The sequence below is a fragment of the Apodemus sylvaticus genome, chromosome 16, assembly GCF_947179515.1.
Source record: "Apodemus sylvaticus chromosome 16, mApoSyl1.1, whole genome shotgun sequence".
Lineage (NCBI taxonomy): Eukaryota > Metazoa > Chordata > Mammalia > Rodentia > Muridae > Apodemus > Apodemus sylvaticus.
The window spans coordinates 47,464,487-47,487,203 of NC_067487.1; the positions used below are offsets into that span (position 1 = coordinate 47,464,487).

The 22,717-nt window shown below is 48.0% G+C and overlaps 2 protein-coding genes across 2 annotated transcripts; both read right to left on the bottom strand.

Annotated features, from left to right (window-relative positions):
• Positions 1 to 4,070: 4,070 nt before the first annotated feature.
• Mcidas (multiciliate differentiation and DNA synthesis associated cell cycle protein) lies at positions 4,071 to 9,995 on the bottom strand. Its single transcript, XM_052159279.1, has 7 exons — positions 9,879 to 9,995; positions 9,690 to 9,786; positions 9,429 to 9,520; positions 6,776 to 6,848; positions 5,894 to 6,141; positions 4,668 to 4,778; positions 4,071 to 4,508 (listed from the first exon to the last, which is right to left on the bottom strand). Exons 1-7 carry the CDS (start codon positions 9,993 to 9,995, stop codon positions 4,071 to 4,073), a joined length of 1,176 nt encoding a protein of 391 aa, XP_052015239.1.
• Positions 9,996 to 13,448: 3,453 nt separating this feature from the next.
• Positions 13,449 to 15,530, bottom strand: Ccno (cyclin O). Its single transcript, XM_052159391.1, has 3 exons — positions 15,144 to 15,530; positions 14,404 to 14,589; positions 13,449 to 13,934 (listed from the first exon to the last, which is right to left on the bottom strand). Exons 1-3 carry the CDS (start codon positions 15,528 to 15,530, stop codon positions 13,449 to 13,451), a joined length of 1,059 nt encoding a protein of 352 aa, XP_052015351.1.
• Between the last annotated feature and the right edge of the window lie 7,187 nt (positions 15,531 to 22,717).

Here is a 22,717-nt window from a genome sequence, read left to right on the forward strand (position 1 = left end):
ATTATATAAAATATAGTTGCTTTTTCTGTTAGAGCAGTTGCAACTAGACAGCCTAAAAATGAATCATTAGTCACATGTACATATTTTTTTTTTATCTTTTAAATTAGAAATATGAATATCATTATCTGTAATAACTAAGTCCTCTAGGATTAACACCATTACGTGGTAGAGGTAGAAATTGAGGACATCAAGAACAAATCTTTATAATTTGATGTGCACAAAATATAAAATTATTTCAAATACCTAAAGGACAGTCATTTAGAGAACATATCCTTTGTTCTTAGAAATTTGAATCACATTTGTATAAACTGTAGAAATTAAGAATTAGCAGTATTAAAAATGGACCAATTTTAAGCAATTATAAACCATGAGCTATGTATATCTACTATTATTAAAAGCTTGACCTTTAACATCTTAAAAATAGCTGCTATAGCACCCAATTCAGGTATCTGTGTTGAAGCAGGGAGAAACTTAAAGGAATAAACATGTGATCTGATAGTACAAATTATCTTTTGGATAACAATTATTAATTTTGCCTAAAAATGCTTGCCATGTAATAGACCAACCATTAATAATAAATTTGATTGTTGCTTGAAGCAAGGAACAAACGTTTCCTACCTAGAAAACAGAGGTTTAAGACCTTCTGTGGCAAGCTTAAAATGAGGTAAATAAGATAAAGCCAATTAATATATCTTAACAACCTTTGAAAGCCATTTACCTAAAAATTCTAAAAGTCTATAGGAGCAAGGGCCTGTAACAAACATTCTATGAACATTATACACTGAAAATTTTAAGATCTTAACTTCTAGTATTGAAACAGAGACAAAACACTTTTTCTCACAAGACATAAGGCTGTTAGCCATTCCTTGAGGCAAAACTTTCTAATGAAATTGTTTTGTTGTCTCTTTAAAATTAGAAGCAAATGCTTTTATAATTATCAGAATGTAAAGCAAAAAACCAACCCTTTAAATTTACAATAATTTTATAGGGAGTAGACAGGCCAAATGTTAATGCTTTTATAGCCTCCTTGACCTTTCATAGATTTGAACTGCATTTTAACCCACACCTGGATAAGTCAAAAACCTTTTTTTTTTTTTTTAAAGCCAAACACTCCCTATGTGGGGCCGGTAAGGCAGAAACAATTTCTCCAAACTTCCTCACTAGCTTCCCCTGAGGCAGCTCTAAGCTTTGCATTAACTCAAATGTAAATTTTTTTATCTGCCCTAGGATCCACCTTGAGTCCTTGGCAAGGACATTGTATGAGATTCCTCAAATGTAAATATCTTCTAATCTGAGCCTTTTATCTAAGACCAGACCCAAACCTACAAGGACAATTTAAGGATTAAACAAAAGAAGCCTGTAATTTCATGGTCAAAGGAACCTACTTGATATCAAATACATTTCTACAGAGATATCCTTTTTAATCTTGGAGGGTTAAATTTTGCTCCTACCATTGTAGCCTATAAACTTGTGGAAAAGAGGCAATGGGCCTCTAAAACCCATAGCTGTATCACTCTCAAAATTATCTTAATTACAAAATGTTAATTACGAGCCTGCAAACTGAAAACTGTAGCCAATGACACACTGATTTTTATTGTAACTCAATGTTTTCTTGCAATATTAGAGCACAATTGTAATTTTGGAAGCAAATCTCAATTTTAAACAATCTATTTTCTTTAAAATTAATGGCAAACACATATTTACAGCACAAGGTTTGTATGCCAGTTCTTATGTTCAAGTGTATAACAGTGTAACTTATTAAAGAGACAATATTTTAGATCTTAATCTTCATTAAGTCTAATCTCCAGGCCAAGATTCACATGAAACACCATGCCAATTTAGGAGCGTCCCAAAGGCCTGTATTTCCTGGATTGCGTCATGCCACGTGGTGTTCAAAATGGCGACTACCCTAAACTACCAGCCTTAATCGTCATGCCACGTGTTCAAAATGGCGACTACCCTAAACTACCAGCCTTAACCTAACTTTTGTTAATAACATTATACCTTTTAAATCATGTGCAGTGACTTAAGCCAATACTCTATAGTCAAGACATGCAAAATATACCTTTAAATCCAATTATAAACAAGAACAAAGCATGAGTGGCGTTAGGCCACGTGTAGTTAGTTAAGATAGCTCTAACACTGAATCACCAGTTTTAAACTAACCTTTTCTTAATAACACTATACCTTTTACATAATAACCAATTAATTTATAACTCTTTAGTCAAGAAATGTAAAGCCTTATATCATTAAAACCAATTAGAAACAAGTATAAAGCGACTACATGAATTTCACAAGCCAAACCAAAGTCTTCCCAAATCTCGAGGTTTCTGGGCTTTAAGAGCGGCTTTTTCCCCAGCCATGTTTGCCTCTTGAGTGAGCTGCGCTGTCGCGGCGTGGCTTTGAATCAATCCCCACACAAACTGTGGCTAGCTCAAGAGGTTGCCAGCAGATGAAATCTTTACCAATTTTCCTTTTTAACATGAAACAGTCATTCACACAAAAACACAGAGAGGACATAAACATACACATAGACAGTCGGTGCACCGGGACAAACACGGAAAGATACACAGAAAGTTAAGCGTGCTTGTTAAGCAATTGCATCCATTTTCCTCTTTAAACAGCTCTTAGAAGCTGTGGACATATGCCTATTTTTAAAAACCCCTTTCTTTTCGCCGAAATCAGCTCTTACGAGCTTTGGGCAAATGCCTACCAAATTCCTTCCCCATATTTCCCTATCTTATCAACCCAAGCAGTCCTGCGCTGGGTCCACGCAGTATGCTTGAAAAACTGTATCCATTCCTTGCACTCACAACCATAGACACGAATTCACTAGCGCTAGTTTTGCCCTCTATGTTGCTTACCGTGCGGACACCATTAATTTTCACCTTTTTCTGCGAAGCTTCGCTGGATAGGGCTACCTCAAGAAATTCTCTCGTGCCAGGTCTTCCCACGTTCAGGCGCCACTATGTAGCCGCCAGCAGCTACATGTAAACTGGGTTACCTGTTGAGAGAATTTTGGGGTCATAGGGAAGAGAAGCGAAAAGAACGTACGGCCAAGTCAATGTTCACTGATCAAAGCCCTAAACTTTAATGGCGCCGGACCTTTTAACAGTTCGGGCAAACCCTTCCCCCCAGACTCCAGGCTGAGTTCCGGTGGAAGTTGTCTAGCTTCTCTTGGAGGTCTTCGTCTTGACTGCTCCGGCAGCTGGGTGGGTCACCTGTTTAATTCAGGAATCCCTATACCAGGAAGAACAATGAACTTAACCTTTACTACGTGCACTCCACCCTAGGTGGAGCAGGATCCTGGCTAACTGGGAGAAGTTAACCTTGACCAAAGTCAAACTCTGACCAAGTGCAAGACTGCCCCAATATGGCTCTGTACACTGTTTCAGGGGTTTTGGTGCTGGTGGTGTTTTTCCAACTGAAATAACATTGTCCGGTAGTTAGCACAGTTAGGTAGGTGTACTCTGAGACAGCAGGGGATTGGGCGATGTGCAGAAACGCCCAGATACCAGAGTTCTGAACCCAGAACCCTTAAATGACTGTGATTGGATGATTCCTCTCTAGTGGAAAAAAAACACATCATTCCTTCAGTCTGTTTTCTCTTCTTACAAATCTAAACTACTTTATGAGGTTTTTTTTTAAGGCTAAAACAGCCAAATATGTGAGCACCTGTAATCCCACTTGGGAGATGGAACCAGAAGGAACCAGAAGCAATCATGATAACAAGTGTGAGGCCAGCCTGGGCCATGTGCCTCCTGTACAGGTCTCAAACAAATCAAAGCTCTAGGAAATAAATACTTCCAAGTTTGACTGTGTGCTTAGCTGCAGGTGTGCGTGTGTATACACACGATTTCACCATGAAAAGGTGAGCAGTCTACAGTGTTTAGGAGCAGAATTTTTCATTGCACAGGTATCAAGACACGTCGATTTCTGGGGGGAAAAGTTTCAGAGTGGGATTTGCTTGCAGAAAATTCTGGAAACCAGAGGTGGGAAACATTTCTAGCTATTCCCATCCGCTTCCCTCTGGGCACAGGGCAGTGTTTTAGGGGAAACCACATCCCTGATCAGCTGGGGACCCAGCGGAATTTGTAACCACCATTGACTGTCCGAATGGTGAAGGCTTTGCCCTGGGGAAAGGCCAGAGTGCGGATGGTGCAGTGGCTGCGGATGGGCGTGCTGAAGGAGCCGCCCGCCTCCTCCAGCTCACTGTGACTCAGATTCACCGAGCTGGCGCTGCAGTCGGTGCGCAGCCCTCGGAAGACGCCATGGAGGTTCCTGGAGCCGCAGTCCTTGCTGTCTGGCTCCGGCTGCAGGCGGGGCCGCTTGGGGTCGCGGTTCTGCAGGGCTTCCTCGCAGCGCTGGGAGATGTCCCTGAGGATGGCGTCCACTTCCGCACAACCCTGCCCTGCTTGCCCCGCGGCACAGAACAGCTCCTCCAGGCTCCTTTTCGTCGTTGCCTTGACCTGGAAGGGCTCGGCCGGGGACTGCGTGATCATCAGCTTCTGTGAAAGATGAGGAAGAGCCCTGGAGCCTGGGGGACTCCCCTGGAGCCGCGCTGGAAAAAAAAGAGTCAGGTGCGCCCTACACAAGGGACACCCAGGGACCCCAACACAGGCTCACTGTCACAATTCCGACCGTGTCCCGCGCGCCGGTCCACTTACGTCCAGCACTGAGGCCAGGTGCCGGGTCCGGCTGGCGAGTTCTTTGAGCTGCACGTTCCTCTCCCTGAGCGAGGCTATCTCCTCCTGCTTCTGTGTCAGCGTCACGTGCAGCTGCAGTAGGAGATCCAACATCAGACAGAAGCCACCGGTGCTGAGTTTACTCTTCAGGAATTAACTCAGACCCTGACTCATCAGGTCTCATCAGGACAGAGGACCCACGAGTTTTTATTAGCCTGACAGTAGCCAATTATTTGAACTTTTTTTTGTTGTTTGTTTGTTTTTGTTTTTGTTTTTCCGAGACAGGGTTTCTCTGTGTGGCCCTGGCTGTCCTGGAACTCACTTTGTAGACCAGGCTGACTTCGAACTCAGAAATCTGCCTGCCTCTGCCTCCCAAGTGCTGGAATTAAAGGTGTGTGCCGCCGCCGCCGCCGCCGCCGCCACCGCTGCCGCCGCTGCCCCGCCACCACCACCAGGCTTGACTTTTTTTTTAAGGAAGTACTTCAATAAACTGTATTTCAATTATACTTAAATGTGTTGTTAGGTAGTAGTCAAGAGTACTGATTTGGTCAACAGGCCCTCTGAAAGTCAACCATCCTATGTCTGCGTTTATTCATCTATAAAATGGGGCTAGCTTGTGTTATATCAACTGAAAGAAAAAAGTAAATTGATAAACACATAATCAGACACATAAATGCCTGTCCATAAATATTGTTAGTAGTATTACCAATTGGTGGGATTTGAGAGCAGTGGTGTACACCTGTAATCTCAGCACTAGGGGAAACTGAGGCAGGAGGATCAAAGTCCTAGGCAAGCCTGTGTGTGCTACACAGTTAAGTGCAGGAAATAGACAGGATTGCAGCTCAGGTGATAGAGTACTTAGGCACAAAGCCCTGGTTTAGCTCTCCAGTACCACATAAACCACAAATGGCAATGCGGGGTCTCAGGAGTTCAAAGTCACCCTCTGCTACATAGGGAGTTAGAGGCCAGCCTGGGCTACATGAGACCTTATCTTGAAGAGAAAAGAAAATAAAACAGAGACAAAGAAGAATCGGGACTCTATCATCTCAGTTTAACAAGTTCTGAACCAGGTTGGGCCACATAGCAGTACCAGCTATGAGAACCACTGGGTCCACAGAAGCACACATCCCAGCCATTACAACTCCCAACTTCTGCTCTATACCAGACCCTATCTCTGTCCCCAAATCCCCAGCCACTGGTGTCCCTACTTGGTTATTCTCTATGAGAGCAGTTCCCAGCGCCCTCTGGTTCTGGTCAGCCACCTCCCTCCAGTACTGCTCCGTTGGTGGTGGCGGCAGGTCTGTAGTGCAAGGCGGCGGCGGCGGGGGCAGCGGTGGAGACCCCAAGGCAGGTGGGTCCAGCGATGGGGAGAGGCAGGACCGGAAAGGCGAAACATCACAAGGAGAAAAGGGAAAGTCACCGTCGGTCAGGGGAGGCGACATCAGAGAGGAGGAATCTAGGAGAAAGCAAGAGCTGGATTGGCTGCCCCCAGATCGTGCCCAGCTGGCATAGTGCCGCAGGGGCAAATGCCACCCAGACAGTCTGGTTTGTAAGGTTTTCTTCTTAAGATTTTTTTTTTTTTATGAGTACACTGTGGCTGTCTTCAGACACACCAGAAGAGGGCACCAGATCCCTTTACAGATGGTTGTGAGCCACCATGTGGTTGCTGGGAATTGTACTCAGGACCTCTGGAAGAGCAGTCGAGGCTTTTAACTGCTGGGCCATCTCTCCAGCCCATGAGTTTTCTTTATAAGGCAAAAATCCATGATCCTCGGTCTTTCTTGCTGTCTTGTTGCTAGGCTCTGAGAGCTCTATCCACCTGCTGAGCCAACCTGAAGGAAAGCAGGCAAACCTGCTGGGGCATAGGAAGCATTCAAGTGTTGCTCCTTTGTAAACCCTTTCATTTGACTTAACGTCCCATCCTCACAGTACAGGGGCCTTAGTCCTAGACCCCACACTGAAATCCACAGAAGCACCAAAGACCAAGTGATGTTACTTCCCCACGGAAGGGAGAAGATCTCCTCAGTTATGGGTCTGACTCTCTGGTGTCGTCCTGTCTGCCATGTAACTGCAAAGGGGACTGCACTTGCCTGCAATGAGTTCATCCACCGCATCTCTGAAATTCTGCAGGTTGAAGTCTTCCTCAGTTTGCAAGGAAGGGTTCTAAAACAAACCAGGGGTGTGAGCCAGTCAACACTGAATCTAGGCTTCAGAGAACAATTCTGGACAGACAGACATCCTGAGAGGTCATAATGCTAGTCTGCACACACTCTGCCTCACAACCAGAAAACTCAAGTTTCGTCTGACCCATACAACAGTAGGTGTGCCTTGGGTTGCCAAGTGGGTTAGGCTGCAGCCTGTGAGTTCTGCTTCTGCAAGTCTCAATGCCCTGGGTGCAGCAGTCTATCCTCTGGCTGTGCCAACGCAGTTGGGTTTTGGAGAGCTGATCTGAGCTTCCCCATAAGCAAGTCATCACAGACTCCTTCTGATATTCTGTGCACCTACAGAACTGCTACTCCATCTTAAACCATTCCCCTTCCTATCCCTCACCTCTCTAATGGCAGAGGGAGATGGCATCAATACCAGATCAGGCACAAAGGTTCCAGAGGCTAGGGGTTTAAAACCCCACCCTTAAAGGGAAGGGAAGGGTGGGCTGTGAGTAAAGGGGCCAGAGATAGTCTAAAAAGGACATCTGCTCACAGGGCTTCAGCAGCTACGGTGTCTAGTTTGTTTGTGTGTTTTGTTTTCAAGGTCTTTAAAAGTTGGAGGTGACTTTTTACCTATGGTGGGACACACCTCCATATTGCCTGGCCAGGGTTCCCAGGTTCCTGAGAGAATAAAATGGTAATAAATAAATAAATAAATAAATAAATAAAATAAAGCCGGGTGGTGGTGGTGGTGGTGCACGCCTTTAATCCCAGCACTTGGGAGGCAGAGGCAGGTGGATTTCTGAGTTCAAGGCCAGCCTGGACTACAGAGCGAGTTCCAGGACAGCCAGGGCTACACAGAGAAACCCTGTCTCGGGAAAAAATAAATAAATAAATAAATAAATAAATAAATAAATAAATAAATGGCACTTTCCAAATTCCCTTAAGAGATGGACATTTCAAGTCAACAACATTTTCTCTTTAACATAACCTCTCAATTAATATTCCCACCAGTGTGGATAGGAGGCAGGGCCCACAGAATGCTTCCTCTACTACTGAGAGGGAATCAGAAGCTTGGAGAAGATAAACTGCCAACACCCAGTGGCCAGCCTGGCAAGCCAGCGTTTGGTCCACTCCCCTCTCCTGCCTCCCTCACTGTCTTTTTAGGGATCCCTGGCTTCCTTGGAGGCCAGTGTCAGAAAGGGAAACATGAATCTCTAGGACCACGGTGAGAGGGGATCTATCCCAGACACCTACCATAAACGTTTACTGAATCCACTATTGATTCTTTTATTTTTAAAGATTTAATTTATTATATGTGAGTACGCTGTAGCTGTCTTCAGACACTCCAGAAGAGGCCGTCAGATTTCATCTTGTTACAGTTGGTTCTGAGCCACCATGTGGTCGCTGGGATTTGAACGCAGGACCTTCAGAAGAGCAGTCCGTGCTCTTAACTGCTGAGCCATCTCTCCAGACCCCATTATTGATTCTTATCTTTGTGTTAATCATTTTGTTCTCCTGAACGCTCTCCTTTGCTAGTCATATGTTTGGGGGAAGCAAAACTTACCCTGATTCTAACCCCATCTGGCCCTATTCTCATAGTAGCGTACTCCCTCCTGGAAGACCAAGGCCAGATGACCTCAGCACCTGCTGGACACTGAGGACTCTGGGTAGTCGCTCCCACCACTTGCCTTAAGAGTCTACTCCTGGACAACACCTGTTCGGAATCACCCTGAGCTCTCCCCAAGGTTGTAAAAGCCCCGGAGAAGAGTCCTTAGAAATGTTACTCAAAGAACACCTCGCGGTGCTCACGAATTCTGCAGAGTCCTTCTGTACGGGGTCTGTCCCAATGGATTTTATGGTCCCAGCACTTGTTGTTAAGAAATGGGAAGTACCTCTTCCTGTGACTTATCCTTTACCTGGATAAGACTACCTGGCCTTCTGGACACTTCATGTCCCACAAAGAAGCATCAAGTCCCTGGCTTCTAAGGCACCAGGGCCGAGAGGTGCCTCTGGCTAGGATGTGTCAGTGATTGGAAAGATGTGGAAACTGGATGAGTTAAGATGACATATTTAGAGGGAAAGGGAGGGGCGAGTCTCTCTTCTCCAAGACGGCAAGAGACTAGAATTTTGTAAAGAGCAGAGTAAGATTTTTTTTTAAGCGAACAGATGCCCAATGCCCTCTGAAGATGGACCGTTTTCCATTAGCTTGTTTACAGAGTCCTTTGTCCTTTTCCCCTAGTGTCTTCCATACGTCTTTAGTACCCACGAAATACAAATGGTTCCCGAGGAGCTGGAAGCGGGAGGGGGGGGGGGGGACAAACAAAACAGTTATTCTGTGAGTTTATGCCCACTCACACAGTTCCTTAGCCGGCCAACTTCGAATTGCCTTGTTAAAAGTTAGCCAGACCAGCTCTGGAAACGAGATCTTAATAACATACTAAAAGGGAGGAAGAAATTGGGATCTGGGAGGCTTGACTCCCTGCACTCTGCTCAATGCACCTGTGCTCCCAGTCCAAGACCTTTGAGGAAATAAACCCATCAGTTTTCTGCTTGAGTCGGTAGTTGGCTAGGATCCACGCAAGGGAAAGAGTACCTGCGATGCGGAAGAATCACCACTAGGAGGCGCTTCGGTTCCGAGTAGCGAGGTGCAGTCTGCGAGGTCCTGCAGGTCTATGGTGGTGAGAGCTGCGCGGGGAGATCGGGAGACAGGCACCCAGCGAACCCTAAGCCTCTGCCAGGTCGCCGCCAGGACCCTCAATGGAGACCTCGGAACCAGTGGGAGAGGGGCTGCGAACCCGGTGCGCCGCACCCACCCGGCATGGATAATCAGGTGTGCAGGTGCCTCGGGGCTCACCTGGCAGCGGGGCGAGCTCTGTGTCCTGAGGGTCCTCGTACACCGACACTGGGCTGCCGCCACCGCATCCTGAGAAGGACTTCCACGTAGGAACGAACTAGCCGGGCACAGAAACGGGGAATGCAGGTCAGCGGAGGCGCGGGACTGGCAGACTCTCCCAGAGCCAGGACCACAACGAGCATCCCCCACCTTCCTCTCCGGCTTCCCGGGCTTGCCGAGGGTCCGCCGCGACAGGTCGAGCATCCTGTTGGGGCAGATGCTGTCGAAGGCCCGGCGTCCGGCTGCGCTGCCCTCGCACGCTTGCATCCTGGGATGAAGACCCACACCCGGGGCCGCTGCACCTGTTGATGCCTGGGGCTGGCGCGGGGAAGGAGCCGGGAGGGAGGGCCTGGACGCCAAGGGCTGTGCGGGAGGGGAGGCTCGCGCCTGAGCGCCAGAGGTGGCGCCTTCAGCCCGGGACAATCTGCGCGCGGGCGGAGGCGTTAACCAACCTGGCAAGCCGGCTTCCCCCCCGGGAGCTGTGAGCGCGGGGCCCGGGCCCGCCAGCGCCCTTTGGCGCCGCGGCATCTTGGCCGCGCCAGGCGAAAGGGGGGCGGGGATGGGAGAGAGAGGGCAGATGCCACCGGTCCCTAGCCTTCCAGTTTACCAACCTCAGGGATGAGAAAAGTTAACAATTTTCTGATTTTTCTTCCCACTTTTCAGAAAAGACATACAGTAAATGTGGAGTAACAGTGGCCAGACTCCCGGAATTTGCCCAACAGGTTCTAGTAGGGAAATAAAGGGCTCTCCCAGGTCAGCCTCCAGATTATAAAAAGCGCCCTTAAATCTGAGCAGTATTTTGGATTTTGACGTATGGATTTCATTCGATCCCTCATTCTTGCCGACTGACAAAGCTCTGCTCTTGTAGCTTTCCCGGAAATGGCCGTGCCTGAGCACATCTTTTTTTTTTTTTTTTTTTTTTAAGGATCAAGAAAAGTGACAGTACTGAAGCAGAGTACTGAAGCCAGTTCGAAACTAGCTTGAGCTACATACTGGCTCATGGGCCGACTTGCGCTCAAAGAATGTCTCAGGGAGAAAAAAAAAACAAAGAAAAAGAAAGGGGGGGAGGACATTTACTCTGGTTTCTGAAAATCCCTGCTGCAGACATTTGTAAATTCTGGTGGCTTCACCGACTATTTGGCTGTCTTGTTTATAGCTGGCCTCTCTCTCCTACACACCCCAACTCCATCACCCCATGCGCAGTCACACAGGTGTCTTCAAATCAGTCAGTCCTCTCCCTGGAAGAAGCATCATCCAGAATTTGAGTCTACTAGAAAGAGACATCTTTCAGATTAGAGCATCTTTGGGTGAGGGGACCTTTTGGGGGACCACCCAGATCAGGTCAATGTGAACAAGCATCTGAAAGAGGAATTTGTGTGCCTTTCTACTGGGCACCTTGCTCGTGCCGTATATCTAGTAATATGAGTGAAAGACCTTTTTATTTGCACCTACTAGCTGAGTTAAGAATCAATATATTCCCAGCAGTGGTGGGTAATGGGTGAATAGACTTAGAGACATCTATTTACAAGAACTGAATTGAAGTGCAGATCTAAGCCTGTGAGGTTGTGTTACATGTGTGCCTGTGAGGTTGTGTTAAGTGTGTGGGGGGGGGGGGTGAGAAGGATGAGAAGGATTCTCACATGGCTTCCATGTGAGAATGCACAAGGATGGAGATTAGACCCCAGCAGACCACTGTGCCTTTAAGAAAAGCACCCACCTCAGCAGGGTTGTGAAGGTGAGTATGTATGTAATGTGCGTACAGTAGCTGGTGCTTAGACAAATTGGTTTTCTTCTTCTTCCTCCTTCTTCCCCTCCATCTTCCTCCTACTGTTCTTTCTTCTTCTTCCTCTTCTTTCTCCTTCTCCTATTTTAAAGCAGCCTTTCCAGCTAAACCTCCAGCTTCCCACAGCCTGCGCCTGGGTCTGTTCCCTAGTTCTGGAAAATTTAGGAGACAGGCATGGACGTGTCAGAGAAGGTTGGACTGTTAAGACACTAGTGAAGATAAACCCCAAAACTGCTTCTTTTTCCAAGAGCCAGACCTCAAGGGTCCCCTTGTCACAGAGGACCCCAGATAGGGGTCCTCACCCTCACACACACACCCTTCACCATCATAGAAAAGTGTCCCAGTCCCAAGGAGAGAGCTCTAGGCAGCTTAGCATCTATATCCAGAGAGGAGAGAGGTCCAGTCTCTGGAAGGACCCAAAAGCTCTAAACATCTGAGTTGACTTATTCCCCATGCACCCTGACATACTAAATGCAGAACTGGCACAAACTGGGATTTCTTACCTAAAATGGAAAATTTCAAGCATCCGTATACAAAATTCTTTGAGGGGGGAAAAAAAACCACTGAACCTCGTGTCCACTCTAATTAGGTTTGGTTTGGTTTTCCTTCATAACCTCTCTCCTCCCCTCACCGTGAAGGCTAGGTTATTGCTTCTGGAGGGTTCTGTTAGGATCTGTGCTTGGGATGGGGGCATGTGACTTTGGTGTAGCCACACTGCAATCCTAAGCATGCCATTGTCCCATCTTTAGAGATAAGTGGGCCTAAGATCTCCACAGCTGCTCCTGTAACCCCCACCACAGAAACAAATCTCTTTTAAACGTAGCCCCTCCCCCACGCACAGAGGTCCACTGTAGTGAAGTTGAAGAACTTGCTGCAGATGGAGCTGAGGGGCAGAGCCTACAGCTGACTAATGACGATGAACCTAAAGACCCTGTGACAACTGCAGCACCACAGCAGCCAGGATGCTGCTTGATCCTCAACCAGGTTTCCCATCTATAAAGTGAGTCCTGAGCAAGGCTTAGAAGCAAAGACAAAGCTGAATGGAGTTCAGGGGCGCTCAGTGGAGAATGAGGCGCTTTTCGAGGAAGGAGGGCATTGCATTAGGAGACTTTCCAAAAACATAATGGGAAACTTCGCAATGTGGCTGAGGGGAAGACTCGTGGATGGTGGATGGCGTTGCCTCCAAGTCCCGTGTCCCAGTGTCAGCCTCTGGAAAGTGGAACAAGGGTGCCCCGTAGTAGCATCAGTGAAGAGTAACCGTCACACACACAGGATATGTTGCAAGTAGTATAATATTTATTGCTGTCATACCTTAGTTACCCTGGGCTCATTCTGCAGTATAAACTGAACCGTGTAACTGCAGGCTGCAACAGCTATAACAATACAATAAACTTTCCAGCATTTCTTGTGTTGTACCAGGGATCGTCTCTTGCTTTGCCCACTGCTAGCATGGCTGCCTGGTCCCCAAAGCTTCCCAACTGCATATCAACGAGTGCAGCCACTGCCTTTCCAGACAGCACAGACTATGACTTCTGTCTCATTCTCTTTGGGCCACTGGTGTGGGGGAAGGGGGAAGGAGGCGGTTAAGATATGGACAAGCAACCTTGGCTTGTCTGCTTACTGGAACAGTGGCATTTAAGATCTTGCGAGATTGTTTTCACAGAGCTAACTACAAAGTAAAATTGTGGGAGCAAGGAAGAGCCTCCGAAATTGGCAACTGATTTCTCCTGGCAAAGGCAGGCACGCCAACAGCAGCATTTAGACAAGCCAGAATTGTCACCCTGCTCGTGTGTACTGCAAAATAAATAAAGATTCCGTTATTGTACACTATTTACAGGCAGGAGACCTCAACTTCTCTTTGGATCAGTACTGCATATTCTCCTGAAGGCACGGAGCAGGGGCCAGGGAATTTAAAAAGAGCTCAAAGGGTGTGCTTTTTATTTCCAACTCTGGGGCAGGCTGCACCTCTCCCAGATCTGGGGAGGCAGCATGTGGGTCAGGGAGCTACTGTTGATGGACACGAGCTTCTGCAGCTTGCCCAAGCAGTCTTGCAGTGTCGCCTCCGGGTGCTCTCCTAGGCGAAGGTCCATGAGGTGCCGGTGCCGCAGCATTCGATCGGCCAGCGCCAGGCTGCAGATGGCTAGCAGGGAGGGTGTGTAGGTGGTGAACGCGTAGTCGGTCAGGCTCAGCTCTGCCACTCCCCGGGCCAGGGTTTGAGCCTCCAAAGCTTCGGTGACCTCAGCCTGCCCGGCCTCCATGCGCGAGTGAGTGAAGTGCTCCAGGAAGAAGTTGATCGTGGGCGCGCCCAGGCTGAAGTGCAGCTTGTGGAGTACGATGCACTCCAGGTTACACAGCTGCTGCCGGGAGAAAGCGCCGCCGCACAGGGCCAGGAGCTGTTTCATGCGAGGTGGGTGCACCTCTACCTGCAACACAGAGTGTGCTCAAGTTCCCGTCTGGTGGGTTCCCGGGTCCCAAACCCACCCAGCCTTAAATCCGGGAGAAAACTGTACTCTACATTCCTTTCCACTCTATATTCCTTCCACTCCCCACGATTCCACCCCTAAACCGCACAGGGCTGCTAGCTAATCCACCTTCTCTTTCTACAGCCCAACTTTAAAAAGTGTGTGTGTGTGTGTAATTTCAAAAGCATCTTTTCCAGAGACAAGTGCCACAAATCTTTGGACAGGCGGCCAGCTACAGCCTACCTCCTTGCAGTCTGAAAGGATTGTTCTTGGGGGGGAAGGGGACGAAGTTAGGGCTCTGACATGGCTATGACATGTAATCTTCAAAAGCATCTGCCCAGAAGAGTCAAGCAACCCAACCCTAAACCATGCCCGAGTGGAGGAGAGGCTGGCTGCAGTCACACCCCGCCCTTTCGTCTGGTGGGGGTACCTGCTTGCAAGCGATGAGCAGACAGGTCACCCCGAGCAGCTGGAAGCAGTCTGCAGCTACGGGGGTCGTGAGGAGAAAACGGTCCAGAGTATTCACGGTCAGACACAGCGACTCGAAAGAGAGGCCGAACTGGCGGTGAACTTGCAGAAGCCAGCTGAGCAGCTTACAGCGGGACTCGGCAGTCACCTGGCCGGGAGCGAGAGGGGAAGCGTACTGAAGCACCCGGCCAAGCCAGTCCGGAGAGGTAAAGAGGAAAACAGCTAAATGACCGAAAAGTAGGAAACACGTGGGGATACCGGCCTGGCTTAAACCAGGAGTTCCGGAACCCCCGGGAACGTTTGTGCTTGCGCCTGGTACTGTGCACAGCGCCTTAGGCACTTTACCGGGTCTAAACCTCTCAGCAAGTCAAAGGGAATATAAGGGGTAGGGGCAGGGGGGTTGTTGTTGGTTTTGTTTTTTAAACAGAAGTGCAAGCTAATTTAGGAGTTCGTGATCTAACGTAGATGCTGTCAAACTGCATTATAATAAAAAACTCCCCAACCCAACCCCCATAACAGAGTTCTGATATCCTCCTCTCCACCCACAACTTTTCTCCATCTAAATAGGTCAGTAGCCCAATCCTTTTGCTCCTACTGGTGGCAGATAATGGGCTGCAACGACCAGGGTGCTGCGAAGGGCAGCCAGCAGCCAGGGAGAGAGCGAGCTAGCCCGCGAGGGGCTAACTCTTGCCAGCGCCTCACTTGTGGCTGGCGCGCCAGCGACTCCCGGGGATGGAAAAGGCTCTCCTGCGCCTTTCGGAAGTCGTAGCAGCTCTGGCCGTATTCTCGGAAGGTCTGGAGATCTAGCGCTGTCAAGGGCTGGGCAGGGCTGAGTAGGAAGCTGCAGTCCCGCGCCGCAGACACTGCTGGGCTGTCGGCGCCGTCCGAGCTGGAGCTGGGGGACTCGAAAAGGTCACAGACGCCCGAGTCTCCCGGGAGCGAACACGCGTTCAGCGGCCGCAGCGGCTCCTTCCTCCGGAGGCGCGGGCGTCTGCTCTTCTTCACTGGGGCGCGGAGGTTCTGATGGTTGTCTCGCCTCCCGGTTCCCGCGGCGGGGCTGGCCGGGCTGGCAGGGCAAGGGGTCACCATGTTACAATCGGGTAGCCACCCTAGCGTCCACAACGCCCGGAGCGTCGGAGCGAGGGCTGCGAGGAAGATCGGAGCCCTCTGCTGGCTCAGCTCTAAGTACCCCGGCCTGTGCCTTCCCTCCCACCACTCCCCCGGCCTCTCACTGGCTGAGCCCTGAGCGGCCCTCGGGCCGCGCTTGTCCCGAGGTAGAGCCACTCCCCTCGCGTGCGAGCAACGCGTGGCCCCCGCGGTGGCGCAGGGGAAGGAGGCGTTGCAACTCCCGCCTCTCACCCGCCTTCAGCTGCGGGCTCCTTGCGTCCGTCGTCACCCTGGCAACCGCAGCCCGGGTCCCGGCGCCAGCTGCGCGCGCTCGTTGGAAGAGCCTGAAGATCGCTGGCCACCTAGGTGAGCCGTGGGCCGGCTTGAACGGTTCAGCTGCCCCCCCTCCGGAAAAAAGGGAAAGGCTGCTCCGGGGAATCTGAACCTTGGTTAGATTGTCTGGCCTGGTGTGATCATCTTTTATGCCAACCCTCAGCCTGGTGGGTCCGCCTCTGACTTCCGGAGACCAAGATCAGACTAGGTTTCCTTCCGTGGCACATAAAAGGACTGGGAACTCATTTACGACTATTTCATTCCGCTGGCCTAGGGGAGCAGAGTTTTGGCACGTCACTAACGTCTGTTAAGCATGTGGAAGCCCGTCCAGTCAGACAGGTATTTGCGACCCCAAAACGTAGGAAACTACCTCAAACGACCGTCGCACACGTCCATTGCCCTCTGGATACTCTGCCCGCATTTTTCATCCCAAGCCAAACACAGCGAGACTGCAGCTGTTTAAGGACTTAACTTCACAGGTGGCATTTCTTTGGAATTGCTCACAGCGTGTTCTGCTTTGGGTCATTAGCTCCTAACCCTCTGCCTTTCTAGGTTACTCTTTGCGCCCTGGGGAAGATGGAGGGGGAATCAAAGGAATCCTCAGAGGTGGGGGTGGGGCGCAGAGCCAAGAGACACCCTCTCTATTCTCAACCGGTTTACTCCAAACTCCCGGCCCTGATCTAAGCTGGAGTCCTTCCCTACCCTGAATCCTCAAGAGAGATTCTAACACCTTAGAAGACCTGGGTGTACAAAGGGCTCTAACTGACTGCGCTTGTAATCATTTCTCCAGAGGCAAGAAAGCCTAGATACCCCCCAGCCCGAACTTTACAGAAGCACTCCAATGGATGAGCTGTTAAGGTACTGTGGAATCTGCACACGTGGCCGTCCTCACTTATTCCAAAGAAAGCTGGAAATGTTGTTAGTCCACGTGCAAATTCCTGCCCCTTGAAACTTGCGGGAGAAGCAGGTGAGGGGGAAGGGCTGGGTTTCGGATTCTCGCCTCCGTTTCTAGGCCAATGCAGCTTTGGTCTCCCGGTTTAAACTGCAGCACCTGTGTGAAACCGGCTCGCTGAGAATCGCCTGAGAAGAGTTTTCGCCTTGCAAGCGCCTGGCTCTCGGTCTCCTCTCAGACTGCCGATGGGTCACATCGTGGGGAGATCAGCCGAATCCACAGAAAGGGGGCCACATGTCAGACCTCTTCCTAGAAGGGTTTTCTGGGCGAGGCGGAAGGATCCAGGAACTCTCTGATTCTGCCTACTGGTCCAGCTGGAAAGAGCACAAAGTACCTCACCGGTAGGGGAAGGGCCGAGTGCTCAGAATTAATGATCATGTTCAGCAAGACGATATTCAGTCTCTGTTGATTCATCTGTAAAAGGATATTACTTGCCTTGGGAGTCAAGTAAAATCGATGAGAAATCTGGAACACCCCCCCCCCACACACACACACACATTAATTTCTTTATTCACTTTACATCCTGATCGAAGCTACCTGCTCCCAGTTACCACCTCACATAGCCCCTCCCCCTCCCTCTCTCCCTCTCCTCTGAGAAAGGGGCAGACCCCTCTCTGAGTACAAACCCGCCCCACACACCAAGTCACTGCAGCACTGGGCATATGCTCTCCCACTGACGCCAGACAGGGCAGCCCAGTTAGGGGAACAGGATCCACAAGCAAACAGAGTCAGGGACGGCTCCCGTTCCAGTTTTGGGGGGACCCTCATGAAGAGAAAGCCCTTTTAAAATGCAAAATAGTGGGGGTCCTCTTGAACCTGATCCAAAGGAGTCAAGAATGTTGTTATGCTGGGGGAAATTGAAGACATCAGTCCATCTGCGTGTGGTAAGGCTCTGAAGGCTCCCCATGCTGAAAACACTTGCCTTTCCCAAGGATTTTGTCTGTACTTAGAGTCAACCCCAACAGACCCTGCCTGAGTTTCCGCTTGGCGGATCTATCCCTTGTGGGCAGAGTGCCTGCTGTGTGGCCTGCTGTGTGGCCTGCTGTGTCTAACCTGCAAGGAGCTGGCATTATCTGGTGGGATAAACAAAGAGCCATTTGTCATTCTTAAGGGTGATAATTTAAAAAAAAAAAAATCAATGGTTTTAAAGATGGGGGAGGGGACCAAGATATCAATTTAAATTCAAATGTCAGATAGACAGCAAATGCATTTCTCATAAGGATGTCACAAAAATTGTATGAGACATCTCTATGAGAGAAAAATGTTTATCTGAAATCCAAACACTACCCGAAACACTATACTATATGGAACAACAAGCTATTTTTTTTTAAAACAGACTTATTTAATGTATGTATATGAATACATTGTAGCTGTGTTTAGACACACCAGAAAAGGGCAACTGGTCCCATTACAAATGGTCATGAGCCACCATGTGGTTGCTGGGAATTGAACTCAGGACCTCTGGAAGAGCTGCAGTCAGTGCTCTTAACCACCTTAGCCATCTCTCCAACCCCCAACGGACTCGTCTTTATCTGACATTCAAATTCAGCGGGGCATTTGTTGGGCGCCCTGCCCAACACAGCAGGATCACAACAGGATCAGCCGGTGGGGGTGGGGAGGTAGGCAGAAGAGGGCTGGACAAGAGTATTCTAAATAGAAAGGAACATCTACAGATGTGAATAAGGGCCTGTCTAATGAAGAACAGCCTTTGCAGAAGAGGGGAAAGAAGACGCCGGAAGGTTATAGCTAATAATTACGGAAAGGGTAAGTGGCGAATACTTTATTCTCTGCGTATATTATACTCCTTCAGGCTTATAACTCCACGGTGCTATTCTTATAGATGAGGCTGACAGAGGTCAAGACTGAGGCCATAGGTAGTAAAATGCACAACTGAGACTCAAGTTTAGCCTTACTTCTCCATAAACACTGTACTGCTTTGTGTATGTGTGTGGGGGGTGTATATGCTCAGCCAGGGGGGTGGGAGGGAAGGGGAAAGGGGTGGCACTGTTAGAGGATGTGGAGTGGGTGTGGCCTTGTTGGAATAGGTGTGTCACTATGGGTGTGGGCTTTAAGATCCTCTTCCCAGCTGCCTGGAAGTCAGTCTTCCACTAGCAGCTTCAGATGAAGATGTAGACCTCTCAGCTCCTCCTGCACCATGGCTGCCTGCATGCTGCCTTGATGATAACGGACTGAATCTCTGAACCTGTAAGCCAGCACCAATTAAATGTCGTCCTTATAAGAGTTGCCTTGGTCATGGTATCTGTTCACAGCAGTAAAACCCTAACTAAGACAGAAGTCTAGGTTTTTAAAATAAAATATATTATCACAATTTTTTAATGTTTTTTTAAATGTGATTTCTAGAAACTTTGAAATTACATACATGGAGGTCGGTGAGGTGGCTCAACAGGTAAAGATGCCTTAGAGCCTGAGCTTAGTCTGGGACACGTATAAAGATGGAAGGAGAGAAGCCACTACACAAAGCCGTCCTTCACCGTTCACATGCACATGCCACAGCATGTGAGTATCCCCACACACATACACATCATGTGCATACAATCAATTAAATTACACTTATGTCTCTGTATAGCATTGTTTATAACGTTAAACCCAGACTGAGACTACATACAGATGGTGGAGAGGGCACAGAGAGACATGGAACCCACTGAAGAGGCTGCTAAAATAATTCAGGTGGACGGCGGCGGCGGCGGCGGCGGCGGCGGCGGCGGCAGCAGCAGCAGCAGCACAGGCCTTTAATCTCAGCACTCAGCCACAGGCCTTTAATCTCAGCACTCAGAAGCAGAGGCAAGTGGATCTCTGTGAGGTTAAGGCTTCACCTACAGAGGGAGTTCCGGACAACCAGGGCTACACAGAGAAACACTGTCTTGAAAAAACGAAGATGTATGTATGTATGTATGTATAGATAGATAGATGGATAGATGGATGGATGGATAGATGGATGGATGGATGGATGGATGGATGGATGGACGGACAGACAGACGGACAGACGGACGGACGGACGGATGGATGGATGGATAATCCAGGTGAAAGCAGTTGGAGGGATAGAGTCTTGGACCAGCACGAGCCTTGGAGAAGCAGTGAGAACTGGAGAGAGTCCAGATATATTGACGATGCCAGCAGGTTTTGTATAAAGCTGTAGTCTGGGAACAAAGGATCATCCCAGTTTTCTGGCCTGAGAAACAGAATTCATTGCCATTAGCTGAGGTGAGAAAGGCTCAGCAGGGAAGCTTATATGAAGATAAGGATTGTGTGTGTGCCCGCCAGTCTGGTGAGGCCTGTCTGTCAAGAACGCACATGGGGAAGATGAACAGGTATTTGGAGGCTGGGGGCTCAACAGTGAGGTGGGTCTTGGGAAGAGAATTTGTGTGTTGATGAATGAAGGTAAATAGCGCCATCAACACGGGACAGCAGATTCTGCTGTGCCTGAATCTTTCTGGATGCGGTTGTAGATGGGACATGTAAGGTGACACGCCTACATATCCCATGATTTGTTGCTCTACCTTCTAAAATTTTCTACCCTGGACCCTCACTGAGAAACTGGTGTCACTTACTCAATATTTATAGTATTTTTCTATCTGGCCCAATTCCAGGGCTTCTCATTTGCTCTGTGAAAGGTCTTTAAGATCAATTTGTTTGTTAATATCTCTGGAACTGGGGACCAGTTTTTCTTATCAAATCCTCATGGATTAAAGCTGGATTTCAAGGCAATAGAAACAACAGAAAACCTACAAACTCATGGAAACTTACCAACTCACTACTGAATGCCCACTGGGTCAAGGCAGAAAGAAAGAAATTAAACTTCTTAGAATTCAATGAAACCTGAATGCACAGGACACCGGACTTCTGGGACACAAGGAAAGCAGTGGTAAGAGGAAAGTTGACAGCGCTAAGTGCCTTCATAAAGAAATTAAGAGTTCTCATGCTAGCAACTTAACACACCTGAAAGCTCTAGAACAAAGAGAAGCAAACACCCACAAGAGTAAACAGGAGGAAATAATCACTCAGGGCTGAAATCTATAAAATAGAAACAAAGAGAATGATACAAAGAATCAATGAAACAAAGAATTGTTTCTTTGAGAAAAATCCACAAGATAGACAAACCCCATAGTCCTAACTAAAAGAGAATATCCAAATTAACAAAATCAGAGACGAGACACAGACAATCCAAAGAATCGTTTGCTCATACTTTAAAACCCTGTACTCTACTAAATTGAAAAAAATCTAAAAAAAAAAAAGAACAAATTTCTTGACAGATGTCAGGAGCCATCTAGGAAAGGCTAAGGCCAGCAGGGGATGGTCTGCCTTTTTGCGTGGCCTAAAATGGGTGTGCTCTGAGAGGCAGGGTCCCAAGAGGCTTTATCTCAGGATTGTTTCTAGCAGCTGATAAGCCTTTCCTGTCACATAGCCTACAGATTCCCAGGCTATTGAGCAGATTTTTTTTTTTTTTTTTTTTTTTTGCAGATCAACATAAAGAGGAACTTTCATGAATTAACACTGTTTAGATGAATCAATGATTTTGTAGAATTCCTGATTTAATTCAAATACTCTTAGGAAGAAAGTTTTAGGAGATGGTTTCAGTTTAGGCAAGGCCATGCGAAAACTGTTGCTTTGAACTTCTATTTAATAAGCTTACAGTATGCAACCCTACTTTGAACTTATTACTGATAACCTTTCTGAAACTCCCCGTTTTGTGTAACATTTTATCTGTGAAGTAATTTTCTGAAGAACTTTTTCTTTTTTTCTCTTTTTGGTTTTTCGAGACAGCCAGAGTTTGTGTAGCCCTGGCTGTCCTGGAATTCATTCTGTAGACCAGGCTGGCCTCAAACTCACAAATTAACCTGCCTTTGTCTCCCAAGTGCTGGGATTAAAGACGTGTGCCACCACTGCCTGGCTTCTGAAGAACGTTTGTCTAAGAAGGTATAAAAAGGCCAGAGAGAAGAAATAAAGTGGTGACTTGGGGGCTCTGCCTCATCCATCCATCCATCCATCCATTCATCCGTCCATCCATCCATTCATCCATCCATTCATCCATCCATCCATCCATCCATTCATCCATCCATCTATCCATCCATCCATCTATACATCCATCCATCCATCCATCCATTCATCCATCCATCCATCCATCCATCCATCCATCCATCTATACATCCATCCATCCATCCATTCATCCATCCATCCATTCATCCATCCATCCATCCATCCATCCATCCATCCATCCATTCATCCATCCATCCATCCATCCATTCATCCATCCATCCATTCATCCATCCATCCATCCATCCATCCATTCATCCATCCATCCATCCATCCATTCATCCATCCATCCATCCATCCATTCATCCATCCATCCATCTATCCATCCATCCATTCATCCATCCATCCATCTATCCATCCATCCATCCATCCATCCATTCATCCATCCATCCATCTATCCATCCATCCATCCATTCATCCATCCATCCATCTATCCATCCATCCATCCATTCATCCATCCATCCATCTATCCATCCATTCATCCATCCATCCATCCATCCATCTATACATCCATCCATCCATCTATCTATCCATCCATCCATCCATCCATCCATCCATCCATCCAAATGTATGGGTACAGCCATTTCCTACTTCAACCAGTACGTATGTGTCCATATGAGTGACGTCTTTCCTTTCCTTTTTCTCTCTGGTTCAAAAAGAGTTAACAAGCCCTCTGGCCTAGTAAGGGCTTCTGGCTAACTTGCCAAAGAAAGGAGCATTAGAAATAAATCTGTTTACTTAATTTCCTCACTGCTAAACATCATGTGTTAACCAACAGATATTAGCGCTTAATAAAGCACAATAAAGAGTAAATAAAGTTAAGTTTCCCCAG